Raw genomic sequence first — 23,368 nt, 5'->3', positions numbered from 1 at the left:
TTTTTTTTTTTTTTTTTTTTTTTTTTTTTTAGCATATGGAAAAGTATTTCTGGTGCGGAAGAGAACGGGGGCTGATGCGGGTCGTCTTTATGCAATGAAAGTCCTAAAAAAAGCGTCCATCGTGCAGAAAAAGAAAACGACGGAACACACGAAAACGGAGAGACAAGTTTTGGAAGCTGTTCGGGACAGTCCGTTTTTAGTGACGCTACACTATGCTTTCCAGACGGATGCCAAGCTTCACTTAATATTAGGTAAATATACCGTCACGCGCCAAACTTATTCAATTTAACGTAGGAAACCGCGGTACACTTGAAGTTATTGCACCATTGATCGTTCAACTTGATTAATGAGTTTTCGTGTTAATAATCGTATTTTAAAATTAATTTCTGTGCTCTTTGTCATGCAGATTACGTTAGCGGCGGCGAGCTGTTTACACATTTGTATCAACGCGAACATTTTACGGAGGACGAGGTGCGCATTTACATTGGAGAGATTATTTTGGCCCTTGAACATCTTCACAAGGTAAAATACTCCGGAGTTCTTATCGAGTAACAATTATCTCGTTTAATTATATATTGCGATAACGAAGAACCGATTGCTATGTTACAGTTGGGTATAATTTATCGCGATATTAAGCTGGAAAATATTCTTTTGGATCGCGAGGGTCATATCGTGCTGACAGATTTTGGACTCAGCAAAGAGTTTCTGCCGCACGAGAGGGACAACAATGCACGTGCTTACTCATTCTGCGGTACCATCGAGTACATGGCACCGGAAGTCGTGCGAGGAGGATCCGCCGGACATGATATCGTAAGTCAAACGAATGATCCACCATGATTCTTCGTGCTGACGATTTCAGGATTACAAGTGTTTGTCACTTGATTATCGCTCTCATGTGGATCCTTATCAGTTGTTATTTTGCACGAGGAAAAAATCACAGGGTAATATTGAGATTTCAATTTGTCAGATATTTATCTACTATTTATGAGCTCAGTTATTATTACAGCCTCTGGTTTACTGAGTGTTAAGTGTTAATAGTTTTGAAATGTTTCTTTCTGTTTACATTGATTTTTTTAAGGAGTCTAAATTAGTACTAACGTCTTTCCTCCACGTGTCATTTAGGCTGTGGACTGGTGGAGCGTCGGCGTCCTGACTTACGAACTACTGACAGGCGCCTCGCCTTTCACGGTCGAAGGCGAAAGGAATACTCAACAAGAGATATCGAGAAGAATCTTAAGGACAGAACCGCCAATTCCTGGTCACCTGAATCCGGCTGTACGGAATTTTATAACACGACTACTGGTGAAGGATCCGCGACAGAGATTAGGCGGTGGTCCACGTGACGCTAAGGAACTTAAGGAACATCCCTTCTTCAAGAAAGCGCCACCGCCTTTCAGTTGGGAAGCCTTGGAATCTCGACAAATCACTCCTCCCTTTGTGCCTCGCATCGTCCATGAATTGGATACCAGCAATTTTTCTGATGAATTTACGAAAATGGTAGCGGCAGACAGTCCCGCGGTGGTACCGCCCAACTATGATAAAATCTTTAGGGTAAACCGTTTTATATACCTTGAGCATGTAATTATGGTACACTAAAATGACGGCGTTTAGTTCTGTGTTAATGCCTGGGACATAAAGAAAATGTTTATACTTCACAGGGTTATTCGTACGTCGCGCCATCTATACTCTTCGGCGAGAATGTCGTCAGTGAAGAAATCTTCAGAGACGCAGCCAAAGTCAACCCTGAGGTACAGCGTCCTTCGGCGTCGGACGTCCTGGCGGCGCGTTTCGAAGAATCAACCTTCTTCCAGCATTACGACTTGGATCCACGCGAAGAGGCGTTGGGCGATGGAAGTTTCTCCGTTTGCCGAAGGTGCCGACACCGTCTGTCGCATCAGGAGTTCGCCGTGAAGATCGTTAGTCGAAGAGTAGACTGTGGTAGGGAAGCCAGTCTGTTGCGTGCTTGCCAGGGTCATCCTAATATAGTTAAGTTGATAGAGGTCCATCAGGACAGAGCACACACATATCTCGTAATGGAGTTACTTTCCGGCGGCGAATTGTTACGACGACCAAGGCCATTTTCTGAGAGTCAAGCCAGTCGCGTGATGCGGCAGTTAGCCTCGGCCGTTCGTTTCATGCATTCACGCGGTGTCGTCCATCGGGATCTTAAGCCAGAAAACTTAGTCTTCGCGCACAGTGGTGAGGACTCGTGCATAAAAATCGTAGACTTTGGATTTGCGCGATTAAAGCGAGGACGGGAATCGCTGCATACGCCTTGTTTCACACTTCCTTACGCGGCGCCGGAAGTCCTGGCTAGACAGGGTTACGACGAGAGCTGCGACCTCTGGAGTCTCGGAGCAATTTTGTATTCCATGCTAGCCGGAAGTCCACCGTTTCGTACAGGCTCACCCGACCTAGCCTCTCGCATAAGAGCAGGCGAAATAGACTTCGAGAGCAATGCCTGGAGCCACATCTCAGCAGCCTGTAAAGAAGTAGCCAAGGGACTTCTGTCGGCAGATCCAAGTAAAAGATTAACCGCTTCCGCCCTAGCTAATCACGAGTGGCTAATAGGATCAAATGAATCTCCCGATGCAGCCAACAGCGACGTACCAGCCGCCATCGTGGCAGTCGAGAAGCACGAAGGTTTCCGTTTGCGCGAAGTCGACGGTGCCAAGCTGGCACAAAGACGTAAATTGCACAAAAGATCAACCTCCAGTTCAGTATCTTCTTCCACGTCCACAACGTCTTCGAGTCCCTCGGTTCAATTGTTACGACCTCCCAGTGCGACCACGACGACCACCACCTCAGCCTCCCCGGCACAGCCGAACGCCTTTGACTTTGGAGAGGACAAGGTTAACGAATATCTGAGTTCTCTGTCTTCCTCGTCGGATTCCAACTCGCCCAGGATCGTTCACCAGACGGAAAGGGGCGAAGCTGTCGAGGGTCCCAGGTCGAAGAGACGTAAACGCGAGCTAGAGTCCAAGCAAAGCGACAGCAGTAGCGGTCCGGTAACTCGTTCAAGGAAACGTAAACTGGAGCAGAATGCCAGCGGGTCGGACAGTTCGGTAGAGTCGGCGGAATCGACGTGCCGTCTCGTTAAGCACGATCAGGCGAATGTCCATCGAAAGCAAAAAACCGGAAAGCGGCCCAAACGCCTTGCCACAATTATAGTCGAGTAGAAAACTAAATTGCATTCGTTCAGTAATTATTCATTTCGTTTCCTATGCATTTTCCGTGACGCGAATTCAATAACGCTACCTTCTCTTCTCGGCACTTGCGCGCGCAGAGAGGACGCGGACATTGCATCATTCCTATCTCGAGTACTTTTCAACGTTGTACATAGATACGTTTGATTTTATGCTCCTTAATGGTCTTTTTGCCCCTCGCCAGGTCTGGTTGTATTTACGATTTCTAACGATTTACTCGTGCGCTATTCATTTTTATAAAGGTTCCTGGGCGGAGTGAGGGAAGCGGATATGGCTGTTGTATTATAGCATAGAGGCCAGGGCCGTATCGTTGCATATGAGAACCTCTCCATATCTCGGCGGTTAACATTAATTACAATAATAACGATAATAGTGATTTACATTACTCGTACAGAGTCAAGTGATCCTCTTTACATTGCAATGAGATGCAAGCGCTTGGGAAATAAATCACGGATTGATCTTCCCGTCGTTCTACGTTCTTTTTTTTTCTATTTCTTTTTTTTTTTCGTTCATTCTCAATTGGATCAGCTGTGATTGGCAAATTACGTGAAACGGAGTAACGATTATCGCAAATATTGTATACGTGCCTCGGAAACGATATTTAAGGATGATAATGTCACACGCGGTTGTAAGTGTGCACAGGGAAGGAATGAGAGAACGATGCGACTGATGCGACTGAGGAAAGTGGGTCTGAACGGATAATAATATTTATTCTTAAATACTTTTCTCTTATCGTCTGCTAAGGGTAACACGACACTATCGTAGCATAATGAGAGAATTTCGAATGAGAAAATTATAGTGCGATTTCAATACGATTCTATAGCGAGATGCTTATTCAACTCGGTTGAATAAATCGTTAAACAATGCACGAACGACTGAGGTATTGAGTCCCTAGTGAAGATTGAGTGAGATAGAGAGAGAGATAGATAGAGAGAAAGAGAGATTACTCGCTCGCCCTATTTTCTTGCGTAATGGTTACCTAAATTAAATTCAATACCGAGTCACAGAATTTTACGAACTCAACGTTCCTTCCTCACGTTTAAGCCGCTTCGCACGTTTATCTAATTCGCACGATTTAATATCCCAACATTCAATCCGAATAATGAATTTATGTGCCTCTGCGTTCCCTCGTTTTACCTGACGCGCGGTGACGATTGTGAACAAGTGTATTAGGAAAAGAAAAAAAAAAGAAAAAAAAATGGCAAAGACTGAAAAGGTTGTATTACCAACTCAGGGAACAGATATGCTTACAAGAGACGTCTTTACGATATCTATATGAGATAAGCGTCCACGAACGCCGTACGCACACCTCTACCAAAGACGACTGAAGCAATGCTGCGCCGTAAGACCAAAAAAAGAAGTTAATAAAAAAAAAAAGAAAGAAAGATATAAAAGAATCGTATATAGCTATTGAAATCGAAGCTGTGTACATAAGTTATTATTGCATCGCAATTTTGGCACGTAATGGTTATGCTAGTACAGATATTTAAAAGAAATATAAATATATATATATATATATTTAATATAACGATTATATTATATAAAGTAATATTCTTTAACAAGATGATATAAATATATATTTTTATTTAGGAGAATAAAAAAGTCATTAATCATATTATCAATTGCATCAGAGGACGCTACGTAGGGAGGGGGGGAACCAATTTTTTTTCTAGTGATATACCATTGTTACGTTACGATCGATTGTTTTAAGAGCGCATATATGTATATATATATAAATTTATATATATGTATAGTGAACGAGTGAGAAAGATACAGAGAGAGATGGAGATACGTTATGTATAAAGAAAAACTTGCTTATACCATACGACGAAGAATGCTGTTCTGTTACTAGAGGTACGCAAAAGAGACACCTAACTTTGTTACTACTGGTTGTTAAATATATCAATATTACGATGTTTATTTATTTCCAGTGTTGTCTGCCATTTTTTTTTTTCCTTAAATTCATTAATGAAGTTCATTGTATGATCCTCGTCATTATTGTATTTAACGATATCTTGACGACGACCAATTGGTGACTCGGCTTCGTTCGGGTATCCTCGTGTTTCTCCGTAATATATTTTACTCACCCGAACATCACGGATGTCGGGGCGACTTATGTCATTGGAAACCGGAAGACGTGATATCTGTCTGCTCTACTTTCATTATATCCCCGGTTAGCGATAGGGACACTCCTTCGCTTTTAGCGTGTGACATTACACCATTTTTAGTGTAAATATTTAAATTGAGACAATTTTTATTCAAATTCAACCGTATCGCCTTTATTATCTCGAAACTGTACAGTAATAACTAATAATTTAAATTGTATTTACAGCTATGATGGACGATACGAATTTCCGCACGATAATTCTATGTGCGTCAGTGGCATCCTAACTTATTCTAAACTTAAACGACCAGCTGAAAATGCATTGGTTGATCTTTTAAATTTATTTTGTCAGGATGTCCTTCCCCTTAGTCAACCGGTATGGCAGGAACCCTCGTAGTCCGTGTTAAGGCGCCGCAGGATGGCAGTCAGCAACAGCCATATCGAAACATCTGCTCCTCGTGCCGGAGACCTTGGCACGTGGCTTTCTTTGTGCGAAGCCTTGAAGAGGGTTTTCACGAGTGCTCCCCATTCCTCACCCTATATATGATATTTAGTAGTGAGCGACGGAGTTGCGCCAGATGTACACGGCAGCTACTACCCGATAGGTTAAGTACAGCCACAGCTAAACCAAATACGTCCTACTTCTCATATGTTCTTTATATACGTGTATATAGCGCTGGATAAACTCAACCAGGATGCGGAAGACGTGAACTCAACTGGCGGACACATATGGTGATTTCCATAACCTATAACAGGATGGAGAGGTTGAAAATAAATATAGGTCATAAAGACTTAATTTAAGATCCTCTTTGGTTATGTTTCTCATTAGCAACCGTTCGAGTATGAACTCTGATCACGATGGTTAAATCAATAGAGGATCGTCGAGTGATTGTGATATATTAAGAGTATTTGATAGTCGTGCCAAAAGCGGGGACCGTAAGTGAAATTTGAATGAATCAAAACATTTTTTTTAATTCTTCAATGACAAGTTTATTCTATCCTTAGCCTGTATGGCGACCAACGGTTTTCAGATCCCAATTTAAATTATTGCAAAAACGATCTCGTGCAGTGTACCCTCTTTTCCTCTCTCAACCGGAGCACGTTCCTTCATATGTAAATACATCCAGTTCGTGCAAGGTATAGTAATGATTTTGCACTCGAAGAATTGGACACCTACAGTGTTAGCTATGCCATTCAATGGCACAGTACGCAAACAAGTTCTATGGTTAATAAAGAGATTATAAATAAAAAACATTTTTTAAACTATTTTTTCAGGAATTCTAATTAACGTGAACGACAGCAGAAAAGGCCAGTCGTCAATTTCATGTCTTTTAATGACGGCTTAAAAATATTTACTGATGCCAAACGGTGAGACGTTCACTCGAGTTAGCTCGTACAATTTTTCTTTTCTTTCCTTTTACCGTCTTTTTATTTACAGCCAACTTGTATCAAGAGCCATTTGTAAGTGCTCCAAGCTACATGCTCGCCGCTTTAAAGTACAGACGATGATTCGACGGTACAAGAACCTCTGAACTGACGCATCTTGACTTCCTCAAGGACGCTGCCTTCACTGTCTTTCAATCGAGTTGCGTCCAATCGCAATCGAAGAACTTTTCCCGCTCGACAACGAGAACGAGAATCGATCGTATCGTTCGATTCGATCTACGTGACGTTTCGAGAAGTAAGATCTGCAGATAATAATTACAGTCCACCGGACACCAAGCGATATGCTATTTACAATGCGAAGACTCTGCCTCGGTACGAGTCAACTACATTTTCTTATTACAAATAATAATAAACTTCTTGTGACAATTTATCAAAGAGCGGAACACTCTTTGTAAAGCCCAGTCGACGCGGACGAAAACGACCGGGATTGGCTCTTAGGTTAGCATTCCATCGTCTCGAGTTCCAATGACGCCATCAGCGCTTTTCATCCTGACTAAGTTAAAGGCTCTTCAAAAGTTTTCGCTTACTCAATGTAAGTAGATACGAGTACTCTCGCTGGATCTATTAAATCAAAGAGGCGTCTATTTTCAGGCACGATTAATCAGTGAAAAGGTGGCGGACTTTATCCATATATAATTCTCTATATGGCCTATCTGTACCACATAACCAGACACATGTGTACGAGTTCGAAGGTTTTAATATCTTAAATAATCTCGTTTCTATAACAATGACAAGAGAAGTGTAAAATAATATTTTTTTCACCCAGGAACTGATGGCAGATTCTCTCAAAATTATTATCTGAGCAATTTCTTGCCATTAAATTTCTCTTTACACATAATCATGCCAATCACGCACGTCTTACGTGTGAGACGATACATGCATATGAGTGCATGACCATAAAGAGTGCTCTCAGGTACGTGACCTCGACCTTGGTGCATTGCTCGACTATACTGTGCATTGTCCCTTGGCAAAGTGTTTCTCAACTTCGCGTTTGGTGTTATGCTGAACTTTCTATCAACAATACTACTTCTACAGGTAACAAATGAATAATAGATCGTTGTTTTGGATAACATATGCAAATTTCTAGTAACTCTGTCTACGTCACTGACAACTGACTCTGGGTAGAAAAACGTGTAAAGACAAGCTTCTGTGATGGATGATTGGCACCAATTCGATATCGACGTATTCAGCCCAAGGAGTCACATCGAAAACGAAATCGATGATTCACCATCGAGAATGTGAAAATGTCAGTTGTTCAGATGTAATTACGTGCCATGATGTAATCATGGCGTGGTTTGGCTGTTTCCGTTGGCTTCGTCTCGTCCTCGTTCGATAACCACGTCACAGCGGAGTGTGCTGAAGCTTCTAAGTCGATGCAGCAAAGAAGGTTACATTTTAATACACTTAATGCGATAAAAGATTACTGGTGAGCCATCGTGGTATTGTCGAGCAATGTTTGTAACATTGGTCTCGAAGCTTAATGCTATTGGAGTATTGAAAATTCTAAAGATTTCTCTTGCCCTTTACTAAGAGACCAATGATCTGTTAATATTATATTTTTTACTTTTCTTTATAGCAAATTGAAGTTATGGACGATTGACCGGGGTCGTCATCCTGATAGATCACAAATCACCATTTCACTACCCAAATGGAACGATTTCATGAGAATTCTTTTAATCATCTTATCACTGCAACGCCCCTTAGGCAATCATTGGAATGATCTTTTTTCTGTATATTTTAACCATCATCCTGGAACGTCATAAATTTCACGGCGGTGAAAATGATTCATCTTTTGGATAAGTTTCTCTCTATGTACACCAGCCGTGTGAAATAAGTCATGGAGAAATGTCAGTTAACGTAATTCCTTACGTACCACACTTAATACTAGTTTTCTTACTACAGTAAGTAAACAGCAAGATAAGAGATCTTTTTATTGTTCCTCGTAATACGCATTGATGCCCAATCCTATATGTTTACGTATTAACTGTTCTTTATTATTTATGACAAAAATATAATAATTTATTAAATTTTTTAAAAATATCCCTGCAGGACGAATCACCTGAAATAAATTTTCAGTCCACCCTAGTGGCTAGATCCAGATATATAGATATACCCACCTGGATGCCTAATACCTGTTCCGTTTCCAGAACGAGTTTGTCGCTTCTTAGTTCTCCCTAGAGATAGGATGGTACAGGTTCTATCTAAATACATTGAACTCACCAATGGCAGGTTCCATGACCTATTTGTTATACTATAGTACACATGAATCGAATACAATTCTCAATCAGAAATGTATGTTGTCTATCGATTTCTTATTGCAGCAAATATGCCTGAGTATGAGGAAACTATTTTCTGTAGCATTTGCACTAAAAACTATTAGCTGTACCGATCGGTTTTAGTCCGTGGCAAAATATGATCAAACAAACCACATATGTCTCGACAGAGTCCAGAAGGCAGGTTAATATCTGAGAAAGTCAATCATTTATATCTGCTCTTATCAAGCGAAGAGGAGAGTCTCGAAATCATTCGAAAAATTCTTATCGAACATTCTGGTAATCTCGAGATAAACAGTAGCCAACAGGTTTCCGAACGATGACACTCTTCATACCTATTTTTAAATATGAATATATTTTTCATTTCTTTTTCGTATACGAACATACAAGAATTTACTTTCTCGCGGGGTAACACTTCGTAAAGACATTGGTTTCCAGTGGAGCCTCGTGGATCATCTCTTTCGTTTTGGATGCTGACGTCATCTCCGGCTAGTTTCTGGAGAACGGAGATCACGTGACACCAAAACTCAATACTCTGGCTCGTCGGCAAATGGGCGGGGAAGTTGCTGTCACCGGCTCCCTCTGCCTCAGCAGTCAGTACAACCGCGACCGTCGACGAGCTAGGAGCTTTTTTAACGGTGTTTAACATTCTATATCCTTCAAAGGACAAGCCTTATCGTGTTTTCTTACTATCACCGATACTACAAAAATTCAAGAGAGCCATGGCCAGTCACAGGGCTACCAAGTCTGGATTCGCTGCAGAGGCACAGCGCAAGGTGAGCGAATTTTTACGAAATATTTTATCACTCTGACCTTTACCAGTACACGATAACGTTACTGACCTAGTCAACCCGGAAAGTTTTCACACAGACGAGTCTAAGAAGTAGAGAATAAAAATTAAGACAGACTCTGTTCGAACGAATTTAGGTAAAAAGTTTCATTCGAAGAAGCAGTTACCGGGTGGAGACTATAAGATAATATTTTTGCCAGTTGCATACCTTCGCGCATTCATTTAAACAGCTCGTTTCATTATATCCCAAATACGTACTGATGATATGTTATTATTGCTACAGTGTCATTATTTATTTGTACAAACCGTCGTATGAAATATTCATACATATGCTTTCTGTTATAATATACAAATTCTTCTTCTCGAATCTTTTTTTTTGTGTCCCAAGGATTACATACCTTTGAAATAAATATTTGGATCGTACAAGAATTTACAGTCCTCTCGCGCTACTCTGCTACTATATCGTACTAACCGGTTTACCACAATAGGACTCACGAGTCTACAACACGGGGAAAGTTGTCCGTTAAGTTCCTCCATAGTGAAGGCAGAAGATTCACAGTTAGTACTTATAAGGTATATTTTAACCCCCCCCCCCCCACAATAAATAATAATTAAGGTGATTAAAACTATTTGAAAAAATATTGATATCACCTGGAATATTTTCTATGTTAAATGAGGCATGCAACAGAACCAACTGTCGTTCCTTTAGAACGGAATTAAAATGAGACCCACTTGCCAAACATGGGCCCATCCACGCAAAACTCGATGGCCATGGTACACTTCTTCAACATAACTTTAACATATCTGAATCGTTACTCTCATTGCATATGGTATCGTTTTAGTTATCCAAAGAGGTATCTAGCTACTTCACGTTTGAAATACCTGTTTATGGTATAGAAGTCTATCCAGTAATTGGATTAGACTTTATTTCCATAATCTATATAAGTCCATCGTTCACGTACTTGTCTCAATTCGGTTAATTTTGCACCCGTTGGATTATTAAATGTTAAGTTTTAATTATACAAGCATTGCCATTGCCTTGTTTAATTACAATCAATTTTTTAATCCGATAACTAATATTAACCTGTCAATGTTAAATATGTCTTCCCGGAATCGTACGATTCAATTTTCAGGCTCTGGCATAGCGCTGTAAATATTATCGGCAGTAGAAGCTTTCGCACGCCGTGATGTTATGGCCAGGAAGCTGTTACACGTTGCTTATCGCGCTATTACTAGCCGGGGAAAAAAATACGGGTAGCTTATCGTATTCTTTACTGTTTGTTAATCTACTTACATTGAAACTTTTTCTTGGATCGTAGCGAACTCGCTAATTTTTTATATTTCGTATACCGTTTTATTTCTTTCAAAATTCGCTCTATATTTACCCACTGTTATTCTCGCGTATCCGGCTGCAGGTACTAGTCCTTTGCGAACAATGCACTTAACGTTCATAACGGACGAAGATACGGCTTATCTTCATTGGAATGCAACATGCGTTACTTTGCCCCGATGCTTTTCCTGTCTTTAAATCATTTACATCAACACTTATACTCTAAAACATTCTTCAAAATCGCATCTTCCTTCGGACTAACTGATAGATAAGAATTTTTCCCTTTGTACTGAAGCACGTATGGTTCCCTGGGAATTATTTTTTGGATACTCCTCAAAGGTCCGGTTCACAGTTTATTGCCTTTTATGATAGACTCGTGTCACTGAATGGATATCAGAGTACCGATAATAATTAATGACTGGTATATTACTATACAGCCAATTAATGTTCAATTATTATATCATTATTAGACCTATAGACTAGGGGACTAGAAGGTAAAATTATTAGTGGAATTTTTCCCCTGTATTGCCATTAAAACTCGACGAATCTTTCTAATGGCGTTTCCGATAACGCGCTCATAACTCCCAAAACGAATTATCGTTAACCTTCGAGCTTTCAGGCTTGTTTATCCACATGGCGACGCATCTACAATGTTATCCTATCGCGTTTTAACATCTCCAACGAATACCACCTTATGGCCATAGAGATCCAACGATAATCAAATTTGCTGATTTTTCAACAAAAGACAGTAATAGAGCTAGCTATGATTACTAGGAGTCCAACTGCAATGTTCCAAGGATTCGTGTAGATAAGATAAAACGGACTAGGATAAAAATCAAGAAACAGTCAGTCTAGTCGACCTTATACGGATTCTCGTCCTGCGGCAATTTTTCTGAGTCATCCAGACATACTTTCTTCCTTATGTCATATTTCCTGCTGTCCACCAGGTCTATCCAAATTTCATGAACCGCTGAACCGATGAGCTGCTACTCAATGGCAGACAAAAGACCCATTACTCGTTCTCTATAACGACAGAAAATGAACAGTCAAGAACAGTAAAGGTTTATAGGGTTCAAAAATGATTTTAGCAACTCAAGAAAAATTACCTCGAAAATTTGTTTGAAAAATCTATAAAACCTGGACAAGACTTTTCCCATGTCCTTATATACATATATCCATCTGGTTTTATTTTCCTTTTATACGAGCGGCGTCCCGACGTCGTGGCGTCGCTGTCAGGATCCTGCCCGTAATCGGGTCAAGTATCCCTCCTAACAAGACTCCAAAGTAGAGAGCTGTAATGACGGAATTATTATTATTTTGTCAAACTGTATTTATCTAGCACAAGTATTATAAATAACGATGAATCGCCGTAAAGTCCAACAGTAAAATTTCAATTTTGCCTTATAATTGCTTGTGGTAATAAATTTTAATATAAAATACTAGAAAACAAGAGTTACCATTGATAATTTATTTTCTAGATTTACACTTCAACATAACCTATCTCGAAGTACTTGATCTTGTTTCATTCGATTTAACGCGAAAAACAAGGTTACCCTTGTATGAAATTAAGTGCCTCGTTCAAGTAGTTTTCAAGGATCTTATTTCTAGTGCCTTACACAGTATTGAGTTTATAAGTGAATTCTAGTTGGAATGAACTTTGAGTAACGCGGTGGTCACCCTTCCGTTATTCTCAGTATGGCGAATGATTCATGGAATAGAACCTTATCCGACCCCCCTGAGAAAACCCTGGTATGAAAGAGAGTCCTACATTTGGTTCTACGAAATACTAGGCGCAAACCAGTCTGGGCTATTTGGAAGAGAAATAAATGATACGGTCTTGTTGTTAGAGGCCTGGCCATATAAGGACAAACGGCTCGGCAGCCTTCGGCTTACCGACGTGTTTGGAAAACGTATGTAACGACGTGCCTGTACGTACCCGGCTAACGCGTAAGGATTATGCAACGACACGACCTCAGAAAAGTGTGTCAGCCATTTTGTTGAGAATGCTCGTCGGGAGAATTTTTTTAAAACAAATTCGATTGACCATAATAGGTTCTTTGGTTCCGTCGTGTACTCGGGTGATATTACGTCCGCACGTGACAGGTAAGAACGTGCCGCGATACGTCTAACCTATAAATTGTGGATAGATAAGGAATAAAGAATGCTGTGACAATAAAAAGCTACGAAAAATGAATGAGAAAAGAAGGTTATGTTATAGGAAGAATAAAAAGATTATAATCTCGAACGTCTCATAGCTTCAGTTTTATTGCTTGTTTGGTGAGCGGCCCACTTTTTTGATTGGACTCTGAATCGAATCGACGTGATTCGCTGGGTCAACTGCGTGGATCATTAATTGAACTTTTTGACCTATAATGTCATTTGATGAGTGCATTGGAATCGTGGGATTTTTTGGAGTGGTAATTATTCTTAAAAATTTAATTTTATGAACGGATTTACCGAGTAATAACATTTCTTGTGTATACAGGGATATTGAAGATATTGAGGTGTTTATTTAATTAATTAATTCGGGTATGGCAAATGTGACCTAGTTTTTATTCACTTTTACAAATGCAGAAGGAGTTTATCTGTATTGACATCAATGTCTTCTCGTGGCCGACGCATACCATAGAAATACTGGAGCGTTGCTTAAGCACTTGCACTTGTCCTTGACTGTGCTACTAATTTGCTTAGATTGGCAATGCTGACCTGTGGTTAACGCTTACTTGTACAATCGCTTGAGCAAATATGGCGAAAATGTAGATTCGCATTGAAGACAATTGAAACTGTCTGAGAATATTGTATGAAATATTATTTAATGAATAAATGTGATACATTTTGATAAGGTATAAGGAGAGACCTTAGATTTTCAATTTCAACGTCTTTTTCCAATAATAATATGGCTAACATGAAAATAACAGCTGAACAAACATTTTTTTCATACTTGAATCGAAATATGTACCGCTTTGGAAAGAAAGACAAACGAGTCGCCGAAGGACGTTGAATATTTATCTCGTGCACGGAGACGCTTCTGGCAATGATCTCATAAATTCATAGAAATTCTCAGTACAGCAGACTTAACGAATAATATTTATATTCTCTATGCACCCCATATTTCTTACAATGGAATGACTATTCCTTCATTACTAGATTAATTCCATTTTAATTACTGCCCATAGAACTTGGAAAGGCTTTTCGTTTGGTTCAATTGATCGCTCCTTAATCTCTAATTAATTATCAAAGTCTGCCGGATGCGGATAGGAGGAGCTTTTTAAAATTCAACCAACCGATCGCTCGGTCAGTAGTAATACGTGTGATTCACGAATCATCGTTTAATATTCCCGCCACGAAAGCCAACTGACTTGAGAATTGCGTCGATTCATCGTTATACTGATTAATAAAAGAAAAAGATTCACTGTCGGAATACGAGAAAGAAAAACGAAACGTACGCATAGATAACCTTAATATATTTTTGAGATTAGACACTCTGCTAGCTGTCATGATTATATATACCTTTATATATCTATATATTATAATGTTACTTGATACATGGTTTCTACTGGGGCCCGTATCCTTAGTCGCTTCCAGGTATCTGGCTAGACGACAGTCTCCTGTTTGGGTTTGTGACCGCGCATAATTTTTAACACAATGGCTGCCTGTGCATCCCACGTTCACGTTCTTCTTCGAAACCTCCTAGACGGGTAGCAAACTCCTTGAGGATGTTAAGGTATGCAACGGAATCTATATAACGCCACACCCTATATTCACTGCTTTCCCTTCTTCAGTGCACTTAGGGTTAATTGTACAGACAGTAAATTTACTTTGAAAACCATACGAGCCCTCGTAAAAGCGCAAACTCAGTTGATCAAAGGTATCCGCGAAGTTAGCGCTGCTGTCACTGGGAGCGGCCATATTGTGTATTCGTATTCGATTTCGATAAAACTTCTGACAGCAGACGATGAGTACGATAATTTGAAAGTAATGACTTTTGTATAATCTGTAATTCATACCCTACGGGATTACTTATGAAACTTCCGGGATGTCTGTGGCAACACAGAAACATTGCCTCGAATAATAAATATCCCAGTGTAGGAATTATTTATTTGACAACTTCCGTAACTGGTAAGTCGAAATATCAATGCCTCTGGTTACTTCTTATAATCTTTCCGTGTTAATTTCGTTCCGTGTAGTAAAGAATACATTTGAACTAGAGCGTAATATTGTAAAAGTTTAATAAAAAAATTTCATTACGTCAGACTCGGTGATTGCCATTACTTAAATTACTCGAAGAAATAGTCTCGTGTATATCATCGGATAAAAATAATGATGCTACAATTTTACCATAAAATTAGTATGAGCCTACGATGTAATGTAGCTAGATAATATCTCGTGGTGATTTATTCATAACTAATTGAGTGATCCTATTATTTTGGAATTCTTGAGAAGAAAAAAAAATTTAATAATTTTATTCGTCTTCTCATTAGGACAAGATCCGTTATTATATACATATCGTGAGATCTAACATGTGAATAGCACTATGCATAATGAACCTACATATGTAGTTACATACATATATATGTACGCGCACTACCGGGCATTGCGTTAAAAAGTAACGAGCGTATGACGCGTTTCCATTCAAGTTAATAAAATTATCTTGCTGTTAGTTAATGTCTAAATATAGACTTTGTTCCCATGTAAAATGCCGCTTTGAAAGCAGACTCTGTGTCAGAGTGTCAACGAACGTATTTCATGCTCTGGCAATCTGCAATTTCACGCGTCAGGCCGACAACAGAAACAGCAAAGTCACCACAGATGACTTACCTGGTAGAGATAATTCGAGTAAGAGGAATGCGTGGAATTTAAAAAGACACAAGACGGAGGACAAAAAACAGCTTAAGGATGCTGAACCTAAACTCGTTGAAAATCGATTTTAACTTTTTTCGCGAACCGACGCTTGGTTAATGTTTTTCGTGACGATGACGACGATTTTTTAAAGCGTTAGACTGATTGATATATTATTTCCTAAGAAAATCCGACATTCCGTTGACGCCTCAGAAATTACGAGAACGTGCTTCAAGAATTATCGCACGCGATTCAGACTAGTACGTGTTGTTGTTCCTCTAGCGATTTTCCCTTTTTTTTTAATTCTTCAGTCCAATCATCTTCCTCAGCGAAAGTGTATTGCGCGATCTGTGAGAATCCGACCAGTGGATGCGCTTTAAATGCATTGTTTGGTTTATTGGGTTCGCCTCTAACAGGCAAGATACTGCCGTTTTAATAACACGGCGGGATAATTGTTAAGGATGACGCAATCCCTCGAGTTTGAATCGGCTATCACAACGCGCAGTGTACATATGTATATGGTATTTTTTTATCAGTATGGAATTTCGTCGTGGAAAGTAAAGTGCATTCCCGAAGGGAAACGTGTCTCGACTTTGTGAAAACATCGCGGCCTCGTTCTCATTTGTGTATGCGCCCATATATCAGTTGCAACGAAGAAGTGCTGGTGATCCTCGAGTTATCAGGGTTCAGTTTTCTCTTTTAAAAAAAAGTAATCGACAGATAAGAACGGATCTATGACAAATTTCATCATTGACGTAATCACTTACTCCGATAACGATTCTCGACCAGGCGATATATTCGTTCAATAAAGGTTTGCGTGACTTGCCGATATCACACCTTGTGACATTTTAATCTTGATAGTTTGATCGTCTATTTAGGTTCAGATAGACTTTGGTTCTCTCTCGATAATCCGAAGGGAAATATAGTTTTGTGTTCTTAAAGAAATATAATTCTACTTGGTTATTACTGGGAATGACGTGGACTACGATAACAATAACACAGAAATATAATAACGACCTGTTGCATGGTCCGTTCACGATTATTTATCTCTGGTCATTCTAATACTGTTTAAGATTTTTGAAAACGGTTTCAATATATTAAATTCACATTGCAGTCATATTGATGTAAGACACTTGAAATCGTCATCTAATCAATGATATTTAAGAGCGTCGCCTATCATATCGCTTATTCGATTCGATATCGGCAAACGATAGGAATTGCAATTCAAAAATGGAAATTGATGCTCGGAAATTTATTCGACGCTATTGCTAGGGCGCTTGCCAGATGCCACGTTCCATATATTCTTATAATTACTCGTGAACTTATGTATACAAAATCTCATACGTGCATATGTATACTTATAGGGGTATGGATAACCCATGTATCATTAAATGTCGAACGAGCGTCCCAGGTATAAAAGAACGTGCACGTTTTATGATGGTAAAGTATGTTGCGCATAACTTAGCCACTTCCTAGTCGAAAGCTACTGCATGAAGACAGTAAGGATGAATGTACAATGGATATGAACTGTAAATATAATTCCCATATATATATATATATATATATATATACGAGTCATTTTAACGGTTGTAACGATACTGTAATTCAGCACGTGCTTTTTTTTCGATGTATTTTCCTTACTTACAACATGGATGCTATGGACGGTTTCCTTTTTTGTCTTACACAGTATTATAATATTTTTAGTTTGAATTTTATTAGTTTCGCGTTACTCATTTTAGTAGAAATTTGATTAACGCAGTGGTCGACAACTTGAATCATTTCTGGCGGTTCAGCCCTACAGGATGCGTCAGTTGACACATCGAATAATTGATCGAATGGCGTGTGCTGTTTTAAAATAATATTAGACAGAGAACGACAAATAATATTGTATCGAATAATTAGTCGTTGAATCGAGTTGAATATTTTGCATCGTTATATTTGTATCTGTTAATTATAGCTTTGACGAACGTGGGACGTGGTTATGAGTGATTGCATATCGATAGTGGAAATGGTGGAGGTTTGATAGAATTCGTTAAAGGAATTATCTTGAAATATGGACGAGTACCTAGATAATATTATCGAGTGAGGCAGGTGAACTGAAAAATTGTGATGTTATCTAGAGATATTACATGTGAGCTGATGTCGCTCTTATTATTACCTACCTTTATCATTAAATGAAAATTTTTTCACGTGATTCCTCTTACCTGGTAATAACTTTTGTCGTGTATCCACTGTATCTTTTTCATGTTACTCCTGTCACAGTCAAAGCGCCGATGTTTAATCTGATCGAGTAAATTGCATCAAGCATCCTTTTTAATTCGTCTTGATCGTGGGTTCGATATCGTTAATGCCTATTGCGATCGAATATACATACGTGCAAAATCTTGTTGCTGCAGTCGACGTAAATATTCTTCGAAGTACTTCGAACGCTATCAGCGATAAAGTCCTATCGGCTTAGTTAGCTGGATTTGTACGATCGTGGTATATGTATGTAACCTCCATTCTTATATGGATGGGTGGTCGTACCCTTGATATCATTTCTAATTATTAAGGCGAGTTGTCAATATCGTTTTCAATTGTTATAACAATGGCGGTCCATCAGAGCAGGGCTGGTTGGGTGAGCTGTTGATTGCATAAACGAATTGACAATTGTGATAGAAGCAAAATTTAATGTGAACTTTTTTCCTTGTTGCTCCTTACAGATTAACAGCAAGTACAGTGAGGAATTGGCGCAGGAATGTTTGGAATGGATCAAAACGATCACCGAGGAGGATATCAACACCAATGGCGATATGGACAATTTCTACGAAACTCTTAAGAACGGAACCCTTCTCTGCAGGTACTTAACTCTTGGTTCGTAAAGAGTAATTAGTTCGTTGATGAGAGAAAAAAAAGAAAAAGAAATTACTGGATAAAAGAGTTCGTTATTCTCGTTAACCCTGGCATATTTAAGCAATTTGAATTCTCGATCATCTTAAATGCTTTTAGTGTACACAGTATATGTATGTATGTTTATATTGAAGTAGTAATATTGAATCTTGTGTGATTCTCTGTTTTGTATAATGTAACATACATACTTATTCCTATTGCATTTGCCCAGGCTCGTGAACAACATTAAGGAAGGTTCCGTTAAGAAGATCAACACATCGACGTTAGCCTTCAAGTGCATGGAAAACATAAACGCATTCCTCGAGGCCGCCAAGACGCTTGGCGTCCCTGCTCAGGAGACTTTCCAGACCGTCGACCTCTGGGAGAGACAAAATCTCAATTCCGTCGTCATTTGTCTACAGTCTCTTGGCCGAAAGGTAAAGTTCATTGTAACTGATAGTTTTGCAAGTAACTGATTCGCTCTGAGGTATGCATCAAAAGTAATAGCCAACTAATCTTTATATTTGTATTCTTTCAGGCTGGAAACTACGGCAAACCTAGTATCGGACCGAAAGAGGCGAACAAGAATGTTCGTAATTTCTCTGAGGAACAATTGAGAGCGGGTCAGGGTGTCATTAGTTTACAATATGGTAGCAACAAGGGTGCCAATCAGAGTGGCATTAACTTTGGCAACACTCGACACATGTAAAGGGTCCATTCCTCATTGTCCCTCTTTAATTAAATCAAACTCCTTCATCGTACTTTATCTTCATAATTATTATGTAATTATACAATACATACTCTATCGCATAATTGTCTTGGGAAGCTTCCGAGTGCTGCATTCTGCTTCAAATTTACGAGGCTGATAATAACGGAAGATTTGGACAGAGTATTGTGAGGATTGTTTATGCGGGACGTTAATATGATGCATTGTGTATGGTCGTGTACAATTAATTGATGCGATAGATTAATTAATCGGCGCGCAATTGTGATATGGCCTATATTAAAAATTAGCGTACTTTGTGAGAGAACGAATTTTTATGAAAGTATTAATATACGGTAATATATTTTTCATGATGTCCGGGGAAAAAGGATAAATATGGCCATAGTCTTCCGATGACAAACAACTTATTCGATAGGGATAAACATTCTTCACGGAATTATATGCAGAGTATATATATACATATATATGTACGGTATCTAAAAAGTTTTATTACATAGGTCACGCAATCACCGACTCACTCACTCGCTGGATGAATATACAGAGCAGGAAAGTAAAGTTACACGTGTAAAAAAAAAGGAGAAATATAAACGTCTCGTCCTTATAACAAACCCTTGGGATTACTGTAATTGGACGTAAGGCGTCGCATATTTTTTTTTGTAAATGTCAGAACCAGAGATTTTGCGCGATGATTGCACAACAAAATATTAGGGAGCATTGTTTCGTATTATTGCGGATGGATTATAGTAATATAGCTAGACATTCTACTGCTGTTACTATATAGTTCTTTGCGCATTACGATTTGACCAAAATGTTCAACGAGTTCATCATGTTGTACGTGAGATAATTATTATATGGTAATAATAAACGATATATAGAAACGATTATATTAAGTATTTTGTACAAACATTTTTTGGTGGTTATACTATATACGATAACAAAATTTCATAATGTACTGAGAATGAGAATTAATAAACAAGGCATCGTAAGGAACACTAAATGTCTTTGCAGTATTCAGTTTATGATTAGTTGGTGTTGCCATGAAGGATGAGTGACAACTTGAATGATTAAACACTTTTTTTTAGAACAAAAATCTATATTACATACTACTGTGACAGAATGTACTTTATATAATGGTGAAATATTCAACGAAATTCAGACTGGTTTTTATCTATCTACTTCTGGAATGGATAATAATTCAATCCTGATTTATAAGAGAACTTCTTCTTTCTGCTTTCTTGTCTTTCTGTGATTTTCAATAACTTTTGAACGTCTCGCCTGAATCAGAAATATAATTAGTTGAATGATTTTGTTTATTGAAAGGAACAATTATTCTGGAAAATAAAAATATAAGTAATACATGAAAATATACCTGTATGGTGGAGGTTTTAATTCATCTTCCAAAGTGCAGGGCTTGTTGTTGACAGTTAGATCGTGTTTATATATTCTGTTTCTCACAATATCAATATCACGGTTAAATATATCCTCCAGATTGGAAATATGTTTTGGTGGAACATCAAAATATATCACAAAATAACTGAAAAGAGTATATAAATAATGTGACAATTATCTGCTTAGAAGAATATAGTGACACAAAGAATAGATTGTTATGAATGGCAAAATACTTACTGAGCCTGACGACTTACAACACCATGAGAACTTGTCTTGGCTGGTAAATCTTTTTGACCCAAGTTTTCAATTTTTCGAATGAATCCACCTTTCTCAAAAATTGCAGTAGCTGCTCTCTTTAGCGTGGACACAATTTCAGGCTGGAGAACATAGTATAACATAAAATTATAATTTATAAGAATAGTATAATATAATCCCTACTGTCATCACGTTCATATATTTTATGTAGAATACTTATTGGGTTTGATGCAGGGTAAAGGATTACATACTTCATAACTAACATTATGCATTATTCCGAATTTAATATGGAACATACTTTTGGCATAATACGAAGAAGCAGTGGTAACTCGTATATCGGCATGTTTAAAATATTTTATATCCGTAAACGTGGTCTCTTTTCGAATTATTTTAATATTGCCTATTTAGTTAAAAATTAACTGCAAACAGGTTAGCTTTCTGTTCACAGTAAAATCATGGACGCTAGACCAATAACCGATCCGTACGCCAGATAGAAAGAGACAAAACTGAGGATACCAGGAACAAAAAGGAGTAGGGAGATGCACGACGCTACGGTTTCATGCACGTGGTCTCTTTTCGAATTATTTTAATATTGCCTATTTAGTTAAAAATTAACTGCAAACAGGTTAGCTTTCTGTTCACAGTAAAATCATGGACGCTAGACCAATAACCGATCCGTACGCCAGATAGAAAGAGACAAAACTGAGGATACCAGGAACAAAAAGGAGTAGGGAGATGCACGACGCTACGGTTTCATGCAATACCAAAATCAAGCCGCTAAATCGTAGCGGCGAGTCTGGAAATAGGAGTTTGTGATCATCGCCTCCGTCGACAATGCAAATCCCGTTGTAGCCGAGCTAAACGTGAACACGAACCCGTAGCTTGGCGGGCAGAGGTTCTCCGCTACTTACCCCTGGTTCCCAAAAGCAACTCTTAAAACGAGATCGGGAACTATAGAACTTCTCAAGAATTATTGAAAAAGCCTATTGTTGAAATATTTTTAAGATATTTTTAAGCACCTCAATTTTTAATAAATATTATTGGATCTTGATTTACTTTCAAAATTTATTCAAAATATAAAATTGAGGCTAAATCAAAATCTCGCAGAATATACGGAGTAGATAAAATTTGAATTGAAAATGTAGAATATTGAAATTAAAGTACATTCAAATTGAAATATTAATAAATTAAGTGTTTGTGACATTAAAATAATTAATTATATCAATAAAGTAAAATAGTAACATTCAGAATTCGGAAATTCAGGCCAAGCATATTTAGAAGTACTGGAAGTTGCCTAAAATTGTGTGCGCGCAAATTCGACGTGCAGGACTCGGTGAGTGGGAGCAGGCGGAGAGTGGGGGAAGCGCTCGAGGCAGTGCCCGGACTCGGAGCGCTCATTCTTCCTCGAGCCGGTCTCCTATACTGGTCTCTTCGAATCATTACGAACCTTCTTCTATTTTTATATTTATTTCTTCTTTACTTCCTTCTTTCTTTATCTTTCATTCTTCACTTTCTTATTTATCTCTTTCCTCATTTTTATATCCATTTACAACCTTCTTCTTCTTTATTTATTTCTTCTTTACTTCCTTGTTTCTTCTCTACTTTTATAACTCTATTCCTTACTTTTCTACTTTTTGACTTCTTTATTCCTATCTTCCTTTCTGACTTCTCGTTTCACTTTGTTCCCTCTCACTTTCCATTGTGCTTGTCTTGTCTGTTGTATTCCTTTGGTCGAGTCACCCTGTTAGTGCAGCTACACGTAAAGACCATGGTGTCGGGGGTTGCCCTTCCGCCTCATCCGCTGAGCTTGCTCAGTGGGTCGGGCCCAAGTTGTGGCCTCAACAGGACCTTATGTATTTAGTATATTTGTATTTGTATATTTGTATTTAGTATTTAGTATAATTTGTTCGTTTGGTTAAAAACGGGAGTAGCGACAAAAGAGAAGACTCGAAAAAGTAGGAAAAGTAGGAAGTATAAGGGAGCGAAATGGGCCCCTCCTCGCCCATTTCCGTGAGGTCCTGCAAAGGAGCTACGACCCCTCCGAGGCCCCATAGGGGACCGTGTTTTTGTTTTTTTATTGATATAGGCTTTTCAAAAGGATAATAGGCTTTTTCAATAATTCTTGAGAAGTTCTATAGTTCCCG

At 38.6% G+C, this 23,368-nt stretch overlaps 3 protein-coding genes across 6 annotated transcripts in view; 2 read left to right on the top strand and 1 right to left on the bottom strand.

The window, feature by feature from the left end:
• Positions 1-4,587, top strand: part of LOC107269876 (ribosomal protein S6 kinase alpha-5) — an 11,600-nt gene extending 7,013 nt beyond the window's left edge. The window contains exons 4-8 of one of the 2 annotated variants that reach the window (XM_025087301.1): positions 33-251; positions 407-522; positions 610-810; positions 1,123-1,551; positions 1,659-4,587. In XM_025087301.1, the coding sequence (XP_024943069.1) occupies positions 33-251; positions 407-522; positions 610-810; positions 1,123-1,551; positions 1,659-3,179 (2,486 nt within the window). In that variant the 3' untranslated portion in view covers positions 3,180-4,587. The remainder of the gene's footprint in view (positions 1-32; positions 252-406; positions 523-609; positions 811-1,122; positions 1,552-1,658) is intronic. The other variant, XM_015744251.2, reaches the window with a different exon arrangement.
• A 4,988-nt stretch (positions 4,588-9,575) lies between these two features.
• On the top strand, positions 9,576-20,464 carry LOC107269879 (myophilin). Of its 2 annotated transcripts, none has more exons than XM_015744259.2 (4): positions 9,576-9,805; positions 18,691-18,827; positions 19,089-19,293; positions 19,395-20,464. In XM_015744259.2, exons 1-4 carry the CDS (start codon positions 9,752-9,754, stop codon positions 19,563-19,565), a joined length of 567 nt encoding a protein of 188 aa, XP_015599745.1. In that variant the 5' UTR covers positions 9,576-9,751; the 3' UTR covers positions 19,566-20,464. The 2 variants fall into 2 exon arrangements, with proteins under 2 accessions (XP_015599745.1, XP_015599746.1); XM_015744260.2 differs by lacking the exon at positions 9,576-9,805 and adding an exon at positions 18,464-18,605.
• LOC107269880 (probable 28S ribosomal protein S6, mitochondrial) lies at positions 20,228-21,720 on the bottom strand. 2 transcript variants are annotated; one of them, XM_015744261.2, is made up of 4 exons: positions 21,523-21,720; positions 21,207-21,346; positions 20,950-21,114; positions 20,228-20,855 (listed from the first exon to the last, which is right to left on the bottom strand). In XM_015744261.2, the coding sequence occupies exons 1-4, from the start codon at positions 21,565-21,567 to the stop codon at positions 20,753-20,755; spliced, it is 453 nt and encodes a 150-aa protein (XP_015599747.1). In that variant the 5' UTR covers positions 21,568-21,720; the 3' UTR covers positions 20,228-20,752. The 2 variants fall into 2 exon arrangements, with proteins under 2 accessions (XP_015599747.1, XP_024943075.1); XM_025087307.1 differs by having other exon boundaries at positions 21,476-21,709.
• Between the last annotated feature and the right edge of the window lie 1,648 nt (positions 21,721-23,368).

The sequence above is a fragment of the Cephus cinctus genome, unplaced genomic scaffold (assembly GCF_000341935.2).
Source record: "Cephus cinctus unplaced genomic scaffold, Ccin1 Ccin1_scaffold0690, whole genome shotgun sequence".
NCBI classification, from domain to species: domain Eukaryota; kingdom Metazoa; phylum Arthropoda; class Insecta; order Hymenoptera; family Cephidae; genus Cephus; species Cephus cinctus.
Note: the sequence above shows the minus strand (reverse complement) of the source record. Positions and strands in the feature narration are given on the sequence as shown.